The 22,560-nt window shown below is 60.6% G+C and overlaps 1 protein-coding gene across 1 annotated transcript in view; it reads left to right on the top strand.

The window, feature by feature from the left end:
- Window positions 1-16,558, top strand: part of KCNN3 (potassium calcium-activated channel subfamily N member 3) — a 127,294-nt gene extending 110,736 nt beyond the window's left edge. The window contains 3 exon segments of the mRNA XM_045456041.1: window positions 3,636-3,763; window positions 7,710-7,779; window positions 11,241-16,558. Coding sequence (XP_045311997.1) covers window positions 3,636-3,763; window positions 7,710-7,779; window positions 11,241-11,531 — 489 coding nt within the window. The 3' untranslated portion in view covers window positions 11,532-16,558.
- The last annotated feature ends 6,002 nt before the right edge of the window (window positions 16,559-22,560 follow it).

The following is a 22,560-nucleotide window of genomic DNA, read 5'->3' as shown; positions in this document are numbered from 1 at the left end:
TCCCCTCTCCCGTCCCCTCTCCAGCCTCACGTGGACCACCCTCCCCACCGGGGACCATTCCGGCAGCTGGGCGGCTGGCGATTCCTTCCCTGGAGGGTCACTGGGGGCTCCGCGAGGCTGCTGGAGGCACGGGGGCCAGGAAAGGTGCCTGTCCGAGGCTGTCCCCTTGTCCTCCTGCAGCTGACAACCCTCTGAGGGGCTGAGCGGCAGGCAGCCCGGGCATTGGTGGGGGGTGGGGGGTGCGGGGAGCAAGCCCCTGGCCCGGGTGATGCAGCCAAGAGCTCAGGGAACAGACAAGTGTGTTTGGTGACGTTTTCTTGGGTTGGGGGTGGAGGTGGGGGCGGGGAGGGAGCTCACATTCAGTGGGTGGACCGTGGGTGGGCAGAGGCAGAGCCACTGTGCGTTGAAGGGCCCGGTGGCCCGGTGGCTCCCCGTGTCCTGGACGCAGACCCGCAGCACCGCCGTCACCCTCTGAGCGCTGCCCCGTGCTGCCTCTCGCCCTCGCTACCTGACAGGACCAGCCGCGCGCTGTCTCGGCACGATCGTGTGCCCCTCGAGGGCAGGACCCCGGTGTCCTCGCCGCCAGGACAGGCGCTCATCGCATGTGTGAAGGCCACTCGGCAGCACGGCCAAAGAGCACAGGGTAACTCCAGGCACTGGCGAGGCTTTCCTGAGGGTGAAGGAAACCGTGTGAACACGAGGTGCTTAGCACAGAGCCTGGCACACAGTGAGCTGGGTAAACGTCAGCCGTGCTACTCTCTGCGAGACCTTGGTCGGATGGCTTCCTGGCCCAGGGCCCGGTGGCCTCAGAGCCGCCCCTGAAGCTCGTAGGTCACCGGGCCCGTCCTCCGGGGTAGACCGCGTGTGGCCTCCCAGCCAGCTCGTGGGTTCGTCCGTTTGGGGCCAGCCTGCCGCGTGCGGGCAGGCCTCCGCTACCCAGCCCTGGGCCCCTGATGGCGGCCGGCCTTGCCCAGTCCTCCTCGGGTCCCCGACCCTTCCCGCCCCCACCCCCGGCCCCAGGCGACCTTCCGGCCCTGGCGGCCCTGCCCGCCAGGAGAGCTCAGAGGGTCCCCGGTCCCGCCTTCCCAGCAGCGCAGCGGACCCCAGGAGGGGCACACGACCTCGACCGCTCACACCCCAGTGGTGTCGGCAGAGCTCAACCGGGTGACCAAGGGGGGGCCCTGGTCGAGTAGCATTGACCGTGAGCCTGGGAGGGCGCGGTGCGGCTGAGAGCCCGTTTCTTCTTTCGCGGATATCGAGGCGCTTAGCTTTGTGCCAGGCTTTTTGCTGGCAGCTAATTTCAGAGCCGGCACCAAGGCTCGCGTTTCGCGTCACCTTCCCGAGTGCACCGGGGCCTCCTGCTCACACGACGTGGCCGCGTGCTCGGCTGCCCGGGCGGTGCTGTGCTTGTCCGGCCGAGACCTGGGCTGAAGTGAGGCGCGGGCCCGACCCCCTGCTCTGTTATGCGGCTTGAGCGAGGGCCCCGAGGAGTAGAAAAAATACAATAAAGGTGCGAAGGCTTTTCCAATCCCGTGATCCTGGAACACGGGAACCAGGGTTGTTTGTGTGGAGACGAAGTCTGGTCAGGTCTTTTCCTCAGACCACGTGGAACCTCACGTCCTCCTCGGGCCTGGCTGTGCCGCCAGCCGGCCGTGTGACTCCAGCCCTCACGCCCTGTGTCCCACGCCGCGTCCTGGGGTCTGGGCGAGGTGACGGTCACTACCACCTGTGCGTGTACAGTCTGGCGACACTGAAATCCGGGATGACTCGGTTTACCATCCATGACTCCGTGGTGTTGGGCTGTGTCTCTTCCTTCGTCTGTCGCACGGGGGTCGCACTAGCCCCCCCCCCCCCCCATGACTTGGTGCGCAAGGCGCTCGGACCTGGGCCCGACACCCCGTCCACACCACCATAGCCGCCTCCTTGGGGCCTCACAACAGCCTCAGCGTAAGGACTGATGTTTCCCACCTGCGAGGTGATTAAGCATCTTCTCCTAAACGCCCCGTAACTTCGGGAACGAGGATGAGCCCGCAGCCTTTCCGGTCTCACCCGTCCACTCCACTTCAACGCCGACACACGTGTCGAAGGCCCGCAGCGGTGTTCCGGGGCTCGGCCGGCCCCCCACGGGGGACAGGGTGCAGCCTGGCTCGGCCGATCGTCCTAAACGCAGGGAGAGGGTTTTTCTCCTGTTTGGCCGTGGGGCCTCCCTCGGAGGCTAAGCGCCCGGGCAAAGTGGAGGGTGCATGTGTCTGATGGGCCTCCCCCTGCGCAAGTCGCAGGGGTGCGCCCTCTGCCTTGTCCAGGGGGCTCCTGCCCCCCACCCCCCACCCCCGCTGTTCACCTGGGCGCCCGCCGGTGTGAGCTCCTGCTCACCGACACCTGCTTCCTCTCGGGGAAGGAAGGTGCCAGAAGCAGGCAATTAAGCCACTTAAAACCATTTTCCCAGTGGATTTTTACCGAACAAAAAAGCAGTGTTTATGTCACTTAGACATTTCTGAGAAGACTTAGCTGTTCTTTTAAAAACATCCCTTCAGCACCAATGAAAAATATGCTCCAGCCTCGGTCATAAATTTTCCCAACAGATGCACACAGAAGTTCTCAGCCTGCAGAACAGTGCCTCCTGGGCCCTCGCACACGCCTCGGCGTTTTGACAGCATCCCGTCCGGGACGGCCGTCCGAAGAAGCGGGCCCGGGCGCTCCGCTTCCCCTAAAGTCCCTCTGGCCGGGGGCTCGATTTGCACCGGGCCGGCTCCCGCGGCTCCCGGAAACGGGGGCGGCTCCTCAAGACTCCGCTTGGCTCGCGCTCCACGAGAGAGTGTCCCTTGCTCTCGCCACTAATTGCTGAAGACGTCTGTGTTTGGATTAAAACTTCGTCCCCTGCCATCTGGATGTCACTGACGCGTCCCAGCTCGGGCGGGAGCCGGGCAGATCCGCGCTTTCCACGTCGACAGCTGACGGCGTGGAGCGCCGAGCGCCGCGAAGGAGCCGGCCTTGGCCGAGACGCAGTGCGGGCCTCACACCTTAATATCGTCGCCGATTTTCAGACGCCGCCTCGAGATCGTTTCAGCCTCACGCCGGCTACGCTCACGTGCAGAACCGCGGTCTAAATGCTTTTGGCCGTTGGGGAAAGAACACGGTGGACCTGCCGAGGCCCCTGGTTCCGTTTGTGGGAAAGACGTTGCCTCTCCTCCAAGGGCCTTTTAGAATCGCCCGCTGTTGAGAAACCCGCTTGCTCTCGGAATCCCAGAGAGGTGCCGGGTGCCCCAGACGGAGGTCCCAGGTAGAGCCGGGAGCGGTGGCCCGCGTGTCTCTGCCCACGGGGGCCCCCAGGGCCGCCCGGCCCGGGGAGGGGGGGGGGGGCTGCAGCCTGACTAAATGTAGCACCAGGAACAGCGGTCGAGAGGCGGCCTGAAGTAATTGAGAGACAAGAAACGCCCTCGACCCCAGGCTCGTCCGCTGTGTCCGAGGCAGGAGTGACAGGAGGTGAACCGGAACCCTCTCCGTCAGGGTGCACGGATCGCTGAAGGCGAGGGGTCTCTGCAGAACCGGGTCCCCAGAGGTGGCCAAAGTAGCAAACAGACGACGTGAACCTCGGAAGACTAACCCGACCGCCTGCTTTGTCGGTTTTTCCTCAGATCAAGAACGCCGCGGCCAACGTCCTTCGGGAAACGTGGCTGATCTACAAGCACACGAAGCTGCTGAAGAAGATCGACCACGCCAAGGTCCGGAAGCACCAGAGAAAGTTCCTGCAAGCTATCCACCAGTGAGTATGTGCCGGGGCCGCCGGCCGCCAGCCTGGGCCGGGACCCCCTGACCCGGAAGCACGGGGCACACCCGCGCCGTCCCCGCTCAGCAAGCCCGGGGGGCGCCTGTCACGCCCGCAGCCCCCAAGCACCAGGCGGGGCGCTGCGGAAGGGGAAGGAGTCGGAGGCTCCACGGACGCGCACCTCACACGGACACGCGCTCACGCACACTCGCACACTCACTCGCACACACACACCTGCACCTCCGCGGACCCGCCCATCACGCGGACACACACACTCACACACACTCTCTCACACACACTCGCACACCTGCACCTCCACGGACCCGCACATCACACGGACACACACACATCACACTCGCACACACTCACACACACACACACACACACACCTGCACCTCCATGGACCCGCTCATCACGCGGACACACACTCACACATCACACTCGCACACACACACACACACACACACCTGCACCTCCACAGACCCGCATATCACATGGACACACACACACAGTCACACGCACACACCTGCACCTCCGCAGACCCGCACATTATGCGGACACACACACACACATCACACGCACTCACACACCTGCACCTCCACAGACCCGCACATCACACGGACACACACACATCACACTCGCACACACACACACACACACACACCTGCACCTCCGCAGACCCGCCCATCACGCGGACACACACACTCACACACACTCTCTCACACACACTCGCACACCTGCACCTCCACGGACCCGCACATCACACGGACACACACACATCACACTCGCACACACTCACACACACACACACACACACACACACACACACACCTGCACCTCCATGGACCCGCTCATCACGCGGACACACACTCACACATCACACTCGCACACACACACACACACACACACACCTGCACCTCCACAGACCCGCATATCACATGGACACACACACACACACAGTCACACGCACACACCTGCACCTCCGCAGACCCGCACATTATGCGGACACACACACACACATCACACACACTCACACACACTCACACACACACACACACCCCTGCACCTCCACAGACCCGCACATCGCGCGGACACACACACACACACTCACAGTCACACGCACACACCTGTACCTCCACAGACCTGCACATCACGTGGACACACACACACACACACACACACACATCACACACACTCGCACACACACACACACACACACACCTGCACCTCCATGGACCCACTCATCACGCGGACACACACTCACACATCACACTCGCACACACACACACACACACACCTGCACCTCCACAGACCCGCATATCACATGGACACACACACACAGTCACACGCACACACCTGCACCTCCGCAGACCCGCACATTATGCGGACACACACACACACATCACACACACTCACACACACTCACACACACACACACACCCCTGCACCTCCACAGACCCGCACATCACGTGGACACACACACACACACTCACACACACATCACACACACTCGCACACACACACCTGCACCTCCGCGGACCCACACATCACTCACACACACTCTCACACAGGCTCACACTCGCACACTCACTCTCTCTCACACACACACCTGCGCCTCCGCCAACCCCCACATCACGCGGACACACACACATAGTCACATGCACATCACACACACTGGCACACACACACCTGCGCCTCCGCGGACCCGCACATCACGCGGACACACACACACACTCACACACATCACACATACTCACACACACACACCTGCATCTCCGCGGACCCCCCCATCACGCGGACACACACACTCACTCTCACACACATCACACACACTCGCACACACACACACCTGCACCTCCGCGGACCCGCACATCATGCGGACACACACACACACACACACACACACACACACCTACACCTCCACAGACCCGCACATCACACGACACACACACTCACGCACACAGCCACACGCACACAGTCACACGCACATCACACACACTTGCATACATACCTGCACCTCCACGGACCCCCACATCACGCGGACACACACACTCACTCTCACACACACACACACACACACACACCTGCACCTCCGCGGACCCGCACATCACGCGGACACACACACACTCTCACACACACTCGCACACTCGCACACACACACCTGCACTTCCACAGACCCGCACATCACACGGACACACACACACACACACACACACACTGTCACACACATCACACACACTCACACACACACACCTGCACCTCCACAGACCCCACATCACACAGACACACACACACACATCACACACACTCGCACACTCACTCGCACACACACACCTGCACCTCCGCGGACCCCCACATCACACGGACACACACACTCACACACACTCGCACACTCACTCGCACACACACACCTGCACCTCCGCGGACCCCCACATCACACGGACACACACACTCACTCTCACACACGCTCACGCACACTCACACACACACTTGCACACACACACCTGCACCTCCATGGACCCCCACATCATGCGGACACACACACTCTCACACCCACACACCTGCACCTCCGCGGACCCGCACATCACACGGACACACACACACACACTGTCACACACATCACACACACTCACACACACACACCTGCACCTCCACAGACCCCACATCACACAGACACACACACACACACATCACACACACTCGCACACACACCTGCATCTCCGCGGACCCGTACATCACGCGGACACACACACTCACACACACTCGCACACTCACTCGCACACACACACCTGCACCTCCGCGGACCCGCACATCACGCGGACACACACACACACTCACACACATCACACATACTCACACACACACACCTGCATCTCCGCGGACCCCCCCCATCACGCGGACACACACACTCACTCTCACACACATCACACACACTCGCACACACACACACCTGCACCTCCGCGGACCCGCACATCATGCGGACACACACACACACACACACACACACACCTACACCTCCACAGACCCGCACATCACACGACACACACACTCACGCACACAGCCACACGCACACAGTCACACGCACATCACACACACTTGCATACATACCTGCACCTCCACGGACCCCCACATCACGCGGACACACACACTCACTCTCACACACACACACACACACACACCTGCACCTCCGCGGACCCGCACATCACACAGACACACACACAATCACACACACTCGCACACACACACCTGCATCTCCGCGGACCCGTACATCACGCGGACACACACACTCACACACACTCGCACACTCACTCGCACACACACACCTGCACCTCCGCGGACCCCCACATCACACGGACACACACACTCACTCTCACACACGCTCACACCTGCACCTCCACGGACCCCCACATCACACGGACACACACACTCTCACACATGCTCACGCACACTCACACACACACTCGCACACACACACCTGCACCTCCATGGACCCCCACATCATGCGGACACACACACTCTCACACTCACACCCACACACCCGCACCTCCGCGGACCCGCACATCACGCGGACACACACCCTCACACACACACACAGTCACACGCACACACCTGCACCTCCGTGGATGCCCACAGAGAGGTACTTTAAACACAGTGGAGGAGCAGGGGTGAAGCCTTTCGCTCTCACTGGAGGGTGGGGGCGGGGGGGGCAGGGATGACCCGAGAGTGGCCAGGGGGCGGAAGCCGCCGAGGACCAGCGTGCACAGAGACCAGACCTTGCTTTCTCGGGGACCTGAGCAGCCGCGACTCTGGTCAGTTGTCCCCTGTGCTCGAGGTCCCCACGCCGGGTCCAGAAGGAGGGGGACGGGCGTGGACGCGGGGTCCGCACCGGGAGCTCGGTGCCGCGCGCACTTGGAGAGCACGGCTGTCGGTGACTTTCCCGCAGACTGAGGAGCGTCAAGATGGAGCAGAGGAAGCTTAGCGACCAGGCCAACACCCTGGTGGACCTCTCCAAGGTGAGTGGCGGGACGTGGCGGGACGTGGGGACGCCGCCAGAGTTCCCGGGTGTGGCCGTGAGGACCCGGCCAGGAGCCGGCCGCTCGCTGCTCGGGGACGGCAGATGACGTCCGCGTGCTGTCAGCTGCAGGGCAAGGGCCCAGGGCGACGCACACCGACGGGGACGCCCGAGACGCCGGTGGCCATGCGCCAGGTCACACGGCTATGACTGGGAATTCGTTTTCCTGCCTCCTCGAATCCCCCGAGACCAGCCTTTCTGGCCCCAGACGGGGGGCGGGGGGGGGTCTCTCTACTTCGCAAGAGGCGGACCACTCACGACCAGCATGAAGCTGCCGGGGACCCGCCCACTGCCACGCGGGAAGGGCCCGACAGCGTCACCCAAGAGGTCCTCCCGCGAGCAGCAAGGTCTCCGGCCCCACCCGTCGCCTGGCGGGACACAGTGTGGCGGATGTCCGACTGGGAACAGCAGACCAGCCGACCTTCACGCCCGCGCTGGTTGAACGCCGCCCGCAGCGTCTCTGGGAGCCAGGCCCAGGGAGGGGCAGGCCCGGGGAGGGAAGCCCCTCGGGGAGCTAGACCATCAGTGATAGAACAAGTTACCTGGAAGGACGGGTGTGAGGGGAGGGGCTGAGGGAGGCCTCGGCAGGGCTGCGTGGGGCAGGGGTGAGGCCGGGAGAGAGGGGCTCTGGCTCCCCCCTCCCCCCCCAGGAGACCCACCCAGGGCCCCGGCGGCGGCAGCCAGTCACCGGAGCGGGGGACACCGTAGCGCCGCGTCCTCTCAGCTGGCCGCCTTCCCACCCCTGCCCTCTGGTCCCCTCGAGACGAAGAAAAGGGGCACGTGGCCTCGGGACGTGATGGGCTGGCGGCTGGAGGACCTGGGTCTTTGTTCGTTGGCTTCACTTTCTTCAATCAACGCGTGCAGATAATCCCTAACGTCTGAGGCTCAAGCGATCAGATGAGATGCTGTCTGTGCGGATGCTTCGTGAAGTGTCGGCAGGGTTTGCATTAGGCCGTTCTCATTCTGACGCAGAGGGGAGGCCGAGACTCAAAGGAGGCTCATCGGGCCCTGCAGGCAAATAAAGGTGCCGGAAACAGCGTGCATCTCCAGGAGGTTCTGGATTGTTCATTGGTGACGTCCCGTCTCCTCTGGGGGCTCCCAGGCTGGGCTGCCTTCGTCCCGCCTCTGCACCGGCTCCTCCGGGGACCCTCAGCGTCCCCTTCCCCATCTCCTCTCTGGCCCTCAGACTTCGCCACCTGCCATTACTCTGTTTTTCCCCATCGCCTTGGTCCCCGCCCCCGTGGCCCAGGCACCAGGGTCTCTGCGTCTTGCTGGCCTAACTTGGAGTTTCAGACGAATGAGATCAGGATGTTACTGGCAGATGACCAAGGGCCACATCGCCTGGGGGCAACCGCCAACCTGGCCCTCGGCCACGGCCACCATGGGGACTGGGAGCCACAGGGGCTGAGGGCTCTTGTGGCTCTCACTCCCAAGCCTGGTGTCACTTGTTCTGTTTTTTTGTTTTTGTTTTTGTTTTTTTAATTTTTTAAGTTTATTTTGAGAGAGAGAGAGAGAGTGTGTGTGTGTGTGTGTGTGTGTGTGTGGGAGTAGGGGAGGGGCAGAGGGAGGGACGGGCAGAGGGAAAATCCCAAGCAGACTTCTCACTGTCAGCGCAGAGCCCGACGTGGGGCTCCAACTCCCAAGACTGAGATCGTGACCTGAGCCAAGATCAAGAGTGAAACACTTAACCGACAGAGCCATCCAGACGCCCTGTCACTTGTTAATTTACTAAGAAGTGTCGCTGTCGCATAGAGGAGTGTGTGACAGGCCCACTCAGGAAGCCACATTATGATCAGAAAGCGGCCTGATGAGGGAGATGTCCGGACCTCGGGGCATGACCGTGGGGCATGACCGTGGCTCAGGCTGGGGCCCACGTGGTTCGGGTGCGATGATGGGCTGGACTGGAGGGGGTAGGCGGGCCGGGTGGAACTTTGTGCTGGGGCGGCAGCCCCCAGGTCTGTGGTCGGACAGCTGGAGGGCGCGGCGGGGCCCCTGGGGGACACGGGGTCTCTGGCACACGCCTGACGCAGGAGGGAAAGGGTGGCCCGGCCTGAGCCCCGTTTGTTAGCTCTGCTCTGACCGTCTTACGACTTTCCTCTGAGGAGCAAGCTTATTTGACGGCTCTTGAGTTTCACTTGATTTTCAGCTGCCTGGGGGCTCCCCTCTTTGCCCCTGTTCCCACGGCCTCCTTCGGGGTTCGTTCACAGGCAGCCCCGGGCTGGGGCCCTCGCGGTCTTCTTGCCTTGCTTCCAGACACTCAGGTCTCGGTGGTAAACGCTGAGGAAACTTCTAGGTACACGGGGATAATCTGTGCCGTGAATTGTGTCCCACCACGTGCACTGGACATCCAACCCCCACCCCGTCCACGACTGTTCGTGGAGCTTCTCCCACGTGCCAGGGGCTGTTTTAGGCCCTTGAGACACATCGGGAGCCCACCAGGGAAGGGTCCCTGCCCTGAAGGAGCCCCCCTCCCAGTGGGTGACACAGTGGGTGACGCAGACAAGGACAGACTCAGGAGTAAGAGGTGGGCTAGCGCCACAGAAGGTGGTCCGAAAGGGGACGGGAGCAGGTGGGCAGGACCTGGAGCGGGCGTGGGGCGGGGCTGCGCCGTGAAGTGGGGGCGGGACACAGGGCAGGTCGAGGGGCTCCGGGAGACGGCAGTGAGGCGGGAGGCTTCCTGGGGGGCCCGATCGCGAGTAAAGGAGACAGGACAGGTCGGAGGCAGACTTTGAACCGTGGCAGATGGACAAAGGCCTCAGCCGGCCCTTGGGGGGGGGGGGGGGGGGCGGGGGCCCGGACAAGGCACCCCTCCCCACTGCCCGGGCAGGGGAGGGGCTGCGACCCCATGAGGAACTCCGCCTGGCCGCGGGCCACCCAGGGAGGGGTTAGGTCCCTCACCGGACACCCACCACTCTGCTGGCCGCGGTGCTGGGAGCAGCCGGGGGCCAGGGTGCCGGGGCCACGTGCAGTCATTATTAACTCCTGCTCGATAAGGAGCCCACCGTTCAGAGGGTCCCAGGGCCTGCCGCCGGGCTGCAGACGCGTGCTTGGACCGTGGCCCCGCCCGCTGCCCTGTCTTTGACCGTCAGGCTCCCGCAGCCTCTGAGCGGAGCGGTCGGGTCGGCGAGGGCCCGAAGACGGTCCGGAGACTCCCCGCTCTGAGAAACAGTAGCTCTTTCCCCATTAAACGCATTTCCTAACGGGCCGTCGCCGTTCCCACGCGGCGCGTCGGTTCTCGGCGCGCCCGCACCTCCAGGTCTCCGGAAGGTAAGCGCTTGTCCGTGGTCGGCCGGACCGGACGCGCTGGTGCGGGCGTTGCCCCCGCGCGACCCGGGAGCGTCGGTTCTGCCGCAGCCCCCGGGCCGACCCACCCGTGCCGACCGTGCCCGTCTCTCTGTCCAGATGCAGAACGTCATGTACGACCTGATCACGGAGCTCAACGACCGCAGCGAAGACCTGGAGAAGCAGATCGCCAGCCTGGAGTCCAAGCTGGAGCACCTGGCGGCCGGCTTCAGCTCCCTGCCCCTCCTCATCGCCGACGCGCTCCGCCAGCAGCAGCAGCTCCTGTCTGCCCTCGCCGAGGCCCGGGTTGGCGCGGCGGGCACCCCGCACACGCCCCCGCCCTCCGACAGCCCCCTCGGGGTCAGCTCCGCCTCCTTCCCGACCCCGTACACGAGCTCCAGCAGCTGCTAAATGAACGCCCGCTCCGGAAGCGGAACCCATAGGTCTTAAGATGCAAATCGACTCTGTCCTGGTCACTGCGCCATCAAGGAACAATCAGACCAGGGAGCGCAAAGAGGAGAGACCAGCTAATTAAGTAGCTCCCGTTCGTTCGGCGTGCTTGGTTGGATACGCCTGGAAACCAGAAATCTAATCTCTGTTTAGGTGCCTCCACTTGGGAGCGGGAAGACGGGGGGGACAGGAAGCGGTGGCGCAGAACAGAAATCCACGCGCGATCTCCGGTCTCGCGCGGGAGCGGGGGTGGGGGGGGGCAGACAGGTGCACGGAAGGGGCCAACGGGGAAGGAGCCCAGAGGAGGGTCCCCTGGGGGCGGTGTCAGGCTTGGGCGTGGGCTCCTCACCGGGTTCCTGGGCACACCCCTCTCCTTGCCTCTGGATGACACTGGCCAAAACCGGCGCTGTCTCCTCTCATACCGGAGTCATAAAACCCAATTTAGACAAAAAAAAAAAAAAAAAAAAAAAGTAAAAAGCCAGATTTTCCATCCAATATTAATACCCATATAAACCTGTGTGTTTGCACGTCTGTGCATGCACACACCCCACATTCAACCCAGGTCTCTTCTCGTTTGAACTTGACCCACTAGAAAGGGACCCGGTACCTTACTGTGCACACAGTAGGCGCTCTGTAATGCACGTGGAGTTGGCTTGAATCTGAATGTGGGTGCTTTCAGCTCAGGGGGGTTGCTAGTGTCGGGCATATTCTGAGCTTCCCTAAAGACGCAGGCTAGAGAGGGCGCCTCACCCTGGGGGCGCACCCCGCTTGCTCGGCTAGAGACGAACGCCCAGCCAGACTTGTTGGCATCCCGGAGGGATGAGCAGTCTTCTGAAAACAACAGCCCCGCAGAGTTTCCTCCGTGTATCTGAGCCAGCCGTGTTCCCATGGAGCACGTGAGGGGAGGGCACGGGGTCCCTGCACGTGGGCGCACGCACGCGCCAGCAGATGCAGCCCAGTGACACCTGAGTGAGGACCAGCACGTCTGGGGCTTTGCTCGGCTGCGTTCACGCAGCTGCAGGGCTCCAGCCCCAGGTGTCAGGAGCGCAAAGGGGCCCAAGTCCCTACCTGGGGGCCACCGAGCTGGAAGAAGTGGGGGGGGGGGGGCCGTGGTCCCTTCTGCCTGGCCTGAGACCGCCTCAAAGCGAAAGATTCTGAGAATAACGGGACCCTCAGGGAGCCCTGTGGGCCGGGACAGATGACGCGGGCCTGTCAGCAGCCTGTTCTGCGCCACAGTGATCTTGGTGCGAAAACTACTCGAATGTGTCTCAAACTCCAAGAAACTTGAGAAGCGTGAAGACCCAGTGTCGTGACAGGCGCTGGCAGGCGAGGCGCGTGGACGCGGTCCCTTACTACTCTGTGTCTGGCCACCACCCGTGTGCTGTGACGCAGCCTGCCCCGTCACCGCTTCCGTCGTGAGGTCCTCGACTTGGGCTGCGGGGCGGCGAACGACACGGTTCGCGGCATCCCGTCTGTTCAGGGAAGGGTGTCATCTGCAAACGGTCGGCCTCCCTTTGCGCAGGACATTGTCACGTCTCTGACGTCCTGACATCGACTGGGCCAGGCCTTCTAGGGACAAGGGAGTCACTAGATGGCAGGAGGCGGGTGACCCTGGAACCGGGCAAGATCGGGCGTCTTGCTAACCTTCCCCTTTTCTCTCTTCCTGTTGCTGCCGTTTTCCCTAAACGGGCTTGTTCTCCTCGTGGTAACCGGAGGACACGTCCGTTGGGTGTTTTGCGTATCACACCTGCCACCCCTGCTGTTGGCTCTTTATTTTGCTCCTTGTTCTTTTAACTGTCGATCATCCGACAGATCACCCTCCGTTTTCGTGTCCCAAGAATGGTGCTCCTGTTCTCAGTGGCAGTGCAGCCGAGCATACAAACAGATGTGGAGGCGGATGAAATAACCATGCGGTTTCTTTACGGCGTTAATTCCACTCGCAAGGTGGAGACCGCGTCCGCCACGCTGCGCGCTCCAGCCCCGGTCGCTGACCGACGGTCCCCGCCCGTGACCTCCTGCTCGCCCTTGCCATTCCGCCGTGACCCATGACGTGTGTGCGCACGTTCACGCTCACGGGGGGTTAGTCTTAACTTCAAGCAAATGGCACGCAAGATTCCACTGCCACCCCCCTGCACAGACCGCCGTTGAGCCCCGGAGGTCTGCGGGTAATTCTTCAACCCCTCACTAACGCGGGGCACCGAAATGAACGCCAAAGACCAAGCTGGCGACACTGGTAAAGAGGGGCTGGAGTCCTCTCCGGAAGCGGAGGCCACTGGCCCCCCGGAAACACAGGGGCGTCTGGGGCAGGACTTGAGCTCACGGCAGTGCAGTAGCTGTGTGGAGTTTTCTTCCTCGGCACCGTGCCCAGTCTTCAAAAACGATCCAGTCTTTGCCAATCTTGTGACCGTAAACGGGAGCCCCTCAGCTTCATGTGGGGAAGTTACCGCTCTCCTGCGAGTGCAATCGACCTTGATGACCTCAGTATTGATCATCCAAAGTGTAGTCCCTCCCCCCCCCCCCCGGTTTCCTCCCCGTAGCCTGCCTTGTGGCCAATCCCGCTGTGCCTCAGCGTCACAGACAGATGGGACCAGGTAGCGGACCCATCACTGTGCCTTCTCGTTCCCTCGTTCCGAGTCTGGTGGCAGTGGAGATTTAATTGTCTGCTGGAGAATCGGCTGTGTGAACTAATGTAAAACTCTCACTCGCAATGACCTCACTCTAATGCTGAACTGAGTTCTGCCCACTCGCGGAAGGCCGACCCGACGGCAGAGCCCTCCTGTACCTTTTCTGATAACTCAGTGCCAGATAAAATACCCACGAGTCCCCAAAATATCCAGACACTTGAATTAAAACTCCAGAGCCACCCCCCGTCACTTAAGCCATATTGTAGCCTCATGTGCTGTGAAGTCAGGGATGGACTGCGATACCCTAAGACCGCTGGTCTCTGTGGAATTTCGGGACGTGGCGTCAGCTGGCAAATCCTACCAGACTCGGGGCTCGCTCCTCCTTAGACTGAAGTCCCAATAAAAATCTGCCCCTTTTGGATCGAAGGCCACGACATCAGTAAGTTGTCAGAAAGCGTCTGAACTGCTCTCACCATCCTCACGACGTGCAACGTCATGACGTGGTATCTCTAAAAATGCTTAACGCCACTCGAGAGAACGAGGGGGGTGAGGCCCTGGGTCGTGGCTACCTTCCAGCCTCCGCGGGTGCCGGGTGCGTAGCGGCGACTTCATAAATTGGGAGGCACAGAGGACGCCCGCGCCGGCCAGGCTCGAGCGAGCCAGGACAGCTGCCGCTTAAAGGCCAAGAAGGAACAGCGTTGAAGAAATAATGATTCTGATACATTTGAGGAATCCCCCCTCAGAGTTCCAGTGATTTCCACGTGGATGAAGGAGAGGAACAGGAAGAAAGCTAGAGATACAGAATCGGAGGAATTCAGTTCCAATGCTGGACCCATGCCTTTGGCCAATTAATGTCACCACGTCACACCTCGGTTTCTCTGTGCTTAAAGGGAAGCCGATAGGTAGCCCCCCCTAAGTACAAAGTACTCCGTGGATTTTACGACAGAGTCGCGCTGGCCTTCAGCAGCAGCCACACCGGGTCCCGTCGAGCCCACGCTTGGGAGTTGCGTGCGAATGTGCGCGAGAGTCACCAGAAAGCAATGAGGACACCTCACCTGGGAAGGGAAATTAGCGGGAGGGACCCGGGACTGGCACACGGGCCCCGGCTCCTCCCCCACCCAGGACCAGTGTTTCGCCCCAGACCACAGGCGTCGCAGCCGAGATTCCGGGAAGTCCTTGCCCCACCAGTAAGTTACTGCTTTAAATCCCGGCGCGCGTCCCCACTCCCGGGCACTCATCCCGCTTCCCCAACAGTGGCTCCGAAGCGGAGTCAGGCTGGCCGGTGGCCGTGATGCCGCCCCAGGAACTCGACGACGCTGCCCCCGCACCTCACGCGGCCGTCCGGTGGCCTCCAGCGTGGCGGCCGGCGCGGTGATGCCCTAGACACCGTCCCTTTCTTCTCTGCTGCCACCAAAGGAAACCCCGAGTGAGATTGGGGCCATCGATGGCGCCAGGCGAGGGTGTCCCAGGGGCCCGGCTGGACCACCAGCCCCCGGCCGGCTAGTAGAGGCGAGTGCGCTTCTCCTGGGCTTCGCCTGGGCTGCACGGGTGGAAGTTAACGTTAAGTTCCCGTCAGACGGGTGACACGTAGGGTTTTTGCCGAGATAGGTGGAAACGGCACTCGGCGCAGGGCAGTGTGAGCGCAGGGGAGTGTGAGCGCAGGGCAGTGTGAGCACACACAGAGAGGAAAGGAGCTGTGACTATCCCTGGAAACGCCCCGCATGGGCTGGAGTTCCTTCTGAACAAAACCGTCAGCGAAGCTCCAACGTCTGACCTCCACGCCCAGGTGCCAAGTGTCGAGTGACGGTTGTTTACGTGCCTGAGAAGCGCATTCTGGAAGCCGCATCTTGGGCCGGACCGTGTGTTGAAACTAAAGAAGTGTCGTGACCAATCAAGCTGATGGAGGAAAAGCACAAAATTTAACACCAACCCGTAGTTAGGATCCCAAAGAAATGCTGAATTTATAGCCAAAAAAAATCAGTGACAAATCCAGTACGACTGTGACGGGAGCAGCCGTGTTCCCAGAGGAAGGACAGCCTCCGGCCGTGTCGCACAGTCCCAGCCAGGACCCAGCCACCTTCGTCAGAGGTTTCAATGGCGCCACTACTCACTCCGGTCCCAGACCCCGCGTCATGCACCGAACAGAAGAGGAGACGAGAGAGCGGCAGGATTTAGCGGAGGGAACGCGTTCGTGGCCGACTTAGAAAGTGGAGTGTTTGTGTTCAGAATCACGTGACCTTCAGTATGAATTTGCATCTTGCCTCTGTACTGCTCGCTATTTTTTAATGATAGGAGAAAGCATAAGTTTATTTTAAATATGAAATATATTGCTATATTATAAAATATATTGTAACTTTCAATTCACATTTTGTATCAAACTAGTCCTTGGCGGCCTGCGCGTCGCCGGCTCTCCCAACACCTGTTTCTGAGTGCACATCACTGTTAACGACCCCTGCCGACCCGGACCCACAGAGCCGTCACAGTCTGATTCTCCAAGACCTGCCCGCTGGAGACAAAAGAACCCTGTTCCAAGATTAGAGGAAAAATTCTACCCTAAATTCTATCAAGCCATTGCAGATGAGATTTTAAAAGCCATGACCCCCCCTGGTAGCTGTGCCCGGCCAGTTCGAAAAATGCTCAGGTTCTTTCTGTGTAAACGCAAAGACCCTGCTACGTAAATACGTACACGATAGGGGTCTCAAACTCGGCCACCCGGCTTTGCCTTCAGGGACGTCACAATCGGGTCTAGGAAGAGTCCTGTGCTCCTGTGACACAAGGCTCGAAATCCAGGCGCTGTGAGCTTATCTGTGTCAGGGTCAGACCAGACCTGGAGCTTCACTTCCGCAGGTGCAGTGAGACCCAGTGAGGCCCAGTGAGACCCAGTGAGGCCCAGTGAGACCCAGTGAGGCCCAGTGAGGCCCAGTGAGACCCAGTGATGCCCAGTGAGACCCAGTGAGGCCCAGTGATGCCCAGTGAGACCCAGTGAGGCCCAGTGAGGCCCAGTGAGACCCAGTGAGGCCCAGTGAGACCCAGTGAGACCCAGTGAGACCCAGTGAGGCCCAGTGATGCCCAATGAGGCCCAGTGAGACCCAGTGAGACCCAGTGAGGCCCAGTGAGGCCCAGTGAGACCCAGCGTGCAGGCGCGAGCCCCTGGAGGAAGCAGGGGCTCCCCGTGTTTACCCCCACATGGGGCTCGGCCCAGAGGGAGGGAGGAAGCAGTGAACAGCTGGACCCAGCAGAGCCGGGCTCCCTTCCCGCCGGTGTAGCTGAGAGGAAGGGAGCCTCAACCGACGCTGTCTTCACTGGCAGAATTGGGGGAAATTCTCTCCTTACGCAACTCACGAATTCCGCGCCCCCCCCCCCGCCCCCGTCTGAATAGCTGAGACACGTAGAATTTCTCACTTCCCTCCTCTGAATGACGGAGGGACTATTTCCAGATGAAAACAGGATGTGTTTGGTTACAGAACAAAGGTTTTCTAGAATCCCCCCAGGAGGCCCCTCTCTCGTTTTCCTCACTTCGGGCTAATACCGCACAGGTGCGAAGCGTGGAGCCCCAGGAGCCCTGGGACTGTGTCTCCTTTCTCCCCAAACCGGAAGTCCACGCAGACATGCTCAGAGTGCAGGGCAACAGGCTTTCTCTGGGGCAGGGTGGGGCCCTCTGGAGCTCGCACGTAGAAGGCCCAGGCGTCAGTGACTCGGGCCGTCTGAAAGAGAAGTCCCCAGACGGCCAGCTTCAGGCTGCTCGCGCTTTGTTTTTAGTGCAGGAAACTCTCTCGGTGTCCGCGCTGCCCTCAGTTGCGCGTGAGGCTGGGCTCGGTCAGACTGCAGGACGCCTGTGTTCAGCACTGGGTAAAGGAAATCAGTTTGTTCTCAATTTTACAATTAAGTGATGAATGTGCTGGTGGTAACTGATCTGTCCCTCACTGCTTTTCTGCTGCTAAATAGAACTGTCTTTTTTGGCTGTTTCTTCCAGCGCCTCTCAGACTAAGACTTTTACGTTCATAGAGAGCAGGTGCGTTCTTGTTTACCCCTCAAAGTTACTCTTCGGTCTAGAGCAAGAAAACCAAATGCAAACTCTTGATTTGGGGAGAGCAGGCCTTGCCCGGAATTTGGGTTTGTGGCTGGACGCACAGTGTGGCCCACAGACGCACCAGCAGCGCCTGGGAACTTAGAAAGGCAGACTCTCGCCCCCCCCCCCCCTTAATGAAACTTGGCGTTTTCATAAGATCCCCAAGTGATCCGTATGCACGTTAAGCGGTAGCTGGAGAATTAAACCATTTGTTCTCTGACCCTCCTTTCCAGAATCACCCGATGAGGTCAAGTCCTGTACGATCACAAGGACAAAAACAGTTCCACTCGAGGTCATATGACGTGTACAAAACGGGCGGTCTTCTCCCAGTCTAATTCCTTTAAAACTTGCTTTGTAGCCTAGAGCCACCGCCAGGCCCCTTCCGGGTTTCTGGTTTCAGCCTGTGCCAGCGGGGCCGGCGGGAGGGTGGCCCGGCCCCGCTCAGGCGCTACAGAGCGAGAGAGCTGTGTGACTTCCGCGACGCCCATCAGTGGGCGCTCGCCTCCCCCGAGAGAACTAGCAAGGGGAGTTGGTTTCATCGTCTAGAGACACTCCTAGTCTGTCAGTCACGACAGCCACCGGAGACAGTCCGAGGTGAGCAACGGAAAACGGGACTTGCGATGTGGGCACCACAAATCGACATGTACCCAGAAACAGTCGTGTTCCAAATTAATGGCTTTAACCTGTTCATTGTAAAAAGTGCCTTGGACTTCGATCTCAAGAGGTCAGTATAAATATGTGTGTGTGTGACGTATGTAGGCAAATATTTACATATTTATACACACATAGGTGCACACAGGTACCTGCACATCCACATACAGTATACACAGACACGCATAAGCGCTTCATAATATGTTGTATTGCTATCTGCAGCCCCATTTATTCTGTCTGGTCCTATGTTATTTGTTTAGTGACACCTTTACATAGAGAGGTTCTATTCAGGACATTGATGTATTTTTTTTGTTTTTTACTTTTTATTAAAAAGGTAAAGGATATTAAAAAAAGCAAACAAAAACTCAGGCGCCTGAAGATGTTGAATGGAACCGTGGTCAATTTTCTCAGGTCACCGAAGAGGGAAGCCATCTTTCCCTTGGGAAATATTTTTCTGTTCTGGTGGCTTTCGTTTTCCCTCGGTGGGAGTGCGTAAATGCCGGCAGTTACAGAGATTCGGTAATTTTGCGACGGTTCACTCTGTGGTCTCTGAAGCTAGTGCCCCCTTTTCTTCACACGTCAGCGTCGGGAGGGGTCCACGCATGCCGTGCCCGGCTCGGGCGTCGGGCAGACGAAACTGCAGGGGACAGGGTTTAGGTCAGTTCCAAACACCGCGTCCTTTCAGGGCCACACGGGAGCACGAGTGGGGAGTTCCGTCCCGAACGAGGCGGGAGCCCGTCCCAGAAGGCTGGCAGAGGGGCCCCAGGGAACTTTCTAGGATCCCGTGCCCTGCCTTTCTACAACAAAACAGCCACCTGGATCGATCAGCTTCTCTACCTTAGCCACAGGTCTTGTCTTTCCACAGGGTGGCAGCTTGTGAGGGGCCGGCCTCCCTGGTTAGAAGCCCCCAGGGAGCCCGGGGAGGGTCACCAGGTTCCCATGAGCTCATGTGCTCAGGCAGGCACTTGACTTCTTTAAAAAAGTCAGCTCAATCTCTCCAGCTCCCCGCCCAGGTGGTGAAAGCTCATGACAGCCCGGGCTGCCCCAGAGAGGTGATGGGCCACTCACAGTACCGATCAGAAGAGGTGTCACGATGGCAGAGGGGGCCAGAAAGACAACAGGGCTCTGCAGCTGTCCCCGCAGCTTCCCCTCAGCTGTCCCCTCAGCTGTCCCCTCAGCTGTCCCCACAGCTTCCCCCACAGATGCCCACAGCTGTCCCCACAGATGCCCCTCAGCTGTCCCCACTGATGCCCCTCAGCTGTCCCCTCAGCTGTCCCGCAGCTGCAATCACATTTGTGGACTCATAACTAAGAAGTCTTGGTGGCCAGCGTCTGGAAAATCAGTCCCTGAACTGAAACCGCCAGACCCTCACTTTCCTCCCCAGGGATTTTTTTGTAGCTCTAGACAAAAATTAGAAGAACAGAATTTAGGCGCTTTCAGAAATAGTAGCGGTGCGCCCAGGGGGTCAGTCAGTTGAGCGCAGACTCTCGATTTGGGCTCAGGTCATGATCTCGCAGTTACGGGATTGAGCCCCACGTCGGACTCCGTGCTGCCGGCTCAGGGCCTGCTTGGGATTCTCTGTCGCTCTCCCTCTGCCCTTCTCCCCGCACGTGCTCTCCCTCTCTCAAATAAATAAATTAAAAACAAAAAACTAGATTGCTAAGAAAGAAAAAAATCATACCTCATATTTGGGACTTTTTCTAAGCTAGTAGACATAAATCAGATCTTCGAATATGTATCCAGCCATATTTCTGCTGCTGTCCCTTCCTTAAAGCTTTCTTCCAAAACTCCCTCACGAGTGAATCCATCACAACTCAGGGATTATAACCGGTGACTCCTCTAGGCCCAGGACCTCGAGTGTCGGTAAGGCACCTCCCTCCCCCCAGGGAACGGCTATCACCGCCAGTGTTGCACTGGGACCGGAGCTGGAGAAAAGCAGCGCGAGTGGCTGCTGTGAGGCGGGGGTCCCCCAAACTCGGCCCCGAGTTCTCAGCACGTCGGGAGTGAGCAGGAACCTGGAGGCTTGGGGTCCGGGCTGGGTGGCCCGAGGGTGGCATGCAGAGACCAGGCCAGCGGCCTCTGAAGCTGAGCGGCCGGGCGGGGGCTCCGGGGCCGGGGTGGGGGGGCTCGGAGGCTGGGTGGGGGCTCACCACGGAGGCAGGGCTGAGCCTGTGGCCTTTGCCACCTCCTGTCAAACTGAGGCCCGAGAAAAAGGGCATCAACAGGGGAGCGGGCTCCCACCCAACACCCAACGTGCAGGCCGCCAAGTTCCTCTAATTGTCCCTGCTTCCTTCCCTTGGACCACACTTGCGAAAACAGGACTTTTTAAAGGAGGAAATCTTAATTTAGGTTGGGAGCAGAGGCCCCTGGAGAAGCCTGCCTGTTTTAGGCCCGGATCTTGCTGGTGCTGATGGAGGAGCCAGACTCAGGCCACCGGGGGCCGGCGTGCAGACACGCGGTCCCCAGCAGCCTGGAGCGGGGAGGGGAGTGTGCCCACGGGCGCGAGGACACGCGTGTGCAGCCCGCAAGCCTGGGTGTAGCACAGTGGCCCGCAGGCTACACCCCACTCACTCCACCGGGGTGAGCAGAGGTTGTCAGCCCTTGCTCGCCCGGGAATCTTCGGGAGGCAGCAAGCTCAGCGCCCCCAAGCCCTGCTGCTCCAGAACGCGAGACCCTGGAGCCCCCCTAGGCGGTTCTAGGAGGTGCCCAGAGTTGAGCACCCATCCGGAGCCTGGTGAGGTGACCAGCACCCGCCCGGCCGGTGCTCCCCGGGACCTGCGCCGCCCCCACACAGTTGGCGAGGAACGTGGGCGTGACAGCTGGACGAGGGCCGGGGCTCCCCCCCCTCGCCGCTCCGTTCCCTGTCGGCCTGCCTGGCTCCTGTCCCTTCTGCCCACGAAGCTCTCGGGGCGGCCAGGAGTGGTCCGGGCCCGGCCGCCGCGCCCTCTCCCTCCTCCAGGCAGGTGCTCCGTCCGGGCCACGCTGCGCCAGGACCCGGGCGGGTCCAGCCGCGTCTTCCTTACCGGACACGGTCACGAGAAGTAGCGTGTCCTCTCTAGCCGGTGACGCGGTAAACCCAACCCAAGGCAGGTAGCCCGCCAAGTGACACTGACCCCCTCCCAACTCCCTCTCGCCCTTAGATAAAACGCTGTCCTCTGTCTTAAGGAAGGTGGATGCGCAGCTGTGAAAGCTGGGAGCCGAAAGTGGGCCCGGTTCTCGGATCCGGACACTTCGGCGGAATTCCGGGCCCTCGAGGGACAGCGCCCCCTGCCGGCCATCCGGGAGCACAGCGACCTGGGGCACAGGGGACCCCGACGCTTCTGGGAGAAAGCTCCTCGGGGCGCGTCACACCCGCACCTCGCGGCCCAGAGAAGTGACCTGCCCCAAAGCAAACCTTAGCGCAGGGACCGGTGCGTCGCGGGCACGTCGCGGGCGCCTTCCGTGCCGGTGCGGAAAGCCAGGCCTGCCCGGCGCCTCTCCACCGTCCGGCCTTCACCCCGGAGCCCCCATCCATCTCGCAAATGCCACGTGAACCCAGGGGGCCCTGCTCCCCCCCAGCACGTGTTCACACCACACAGGACGCCCAGCGCCGGCATTACAGACCCCCTGCAAACAAGGGTATCCATATTCCAGGGGCAACGATCAC

The sequence above is a fragment of the Leopardus geoffroyi genome, chromosome C3 (assembly GCF_018350155.1).
Source record: "Leopardus geoffroyi isolate Oge1 chromosome C3, O.geoffroyi_Oge1_pat1.0, whole genome shotgun sequence".
NCBI lineage: Eukaryota > Metazoa > Chordata > Mammalia > Carnivora > Felidae > Leopardus > Leopardus geoffroyi.
The sequence above is the reverse complement of the archived record's forward strand: the minus strand, read 5'-3'. Positions and strand labels throughout refer to the sequence as shown.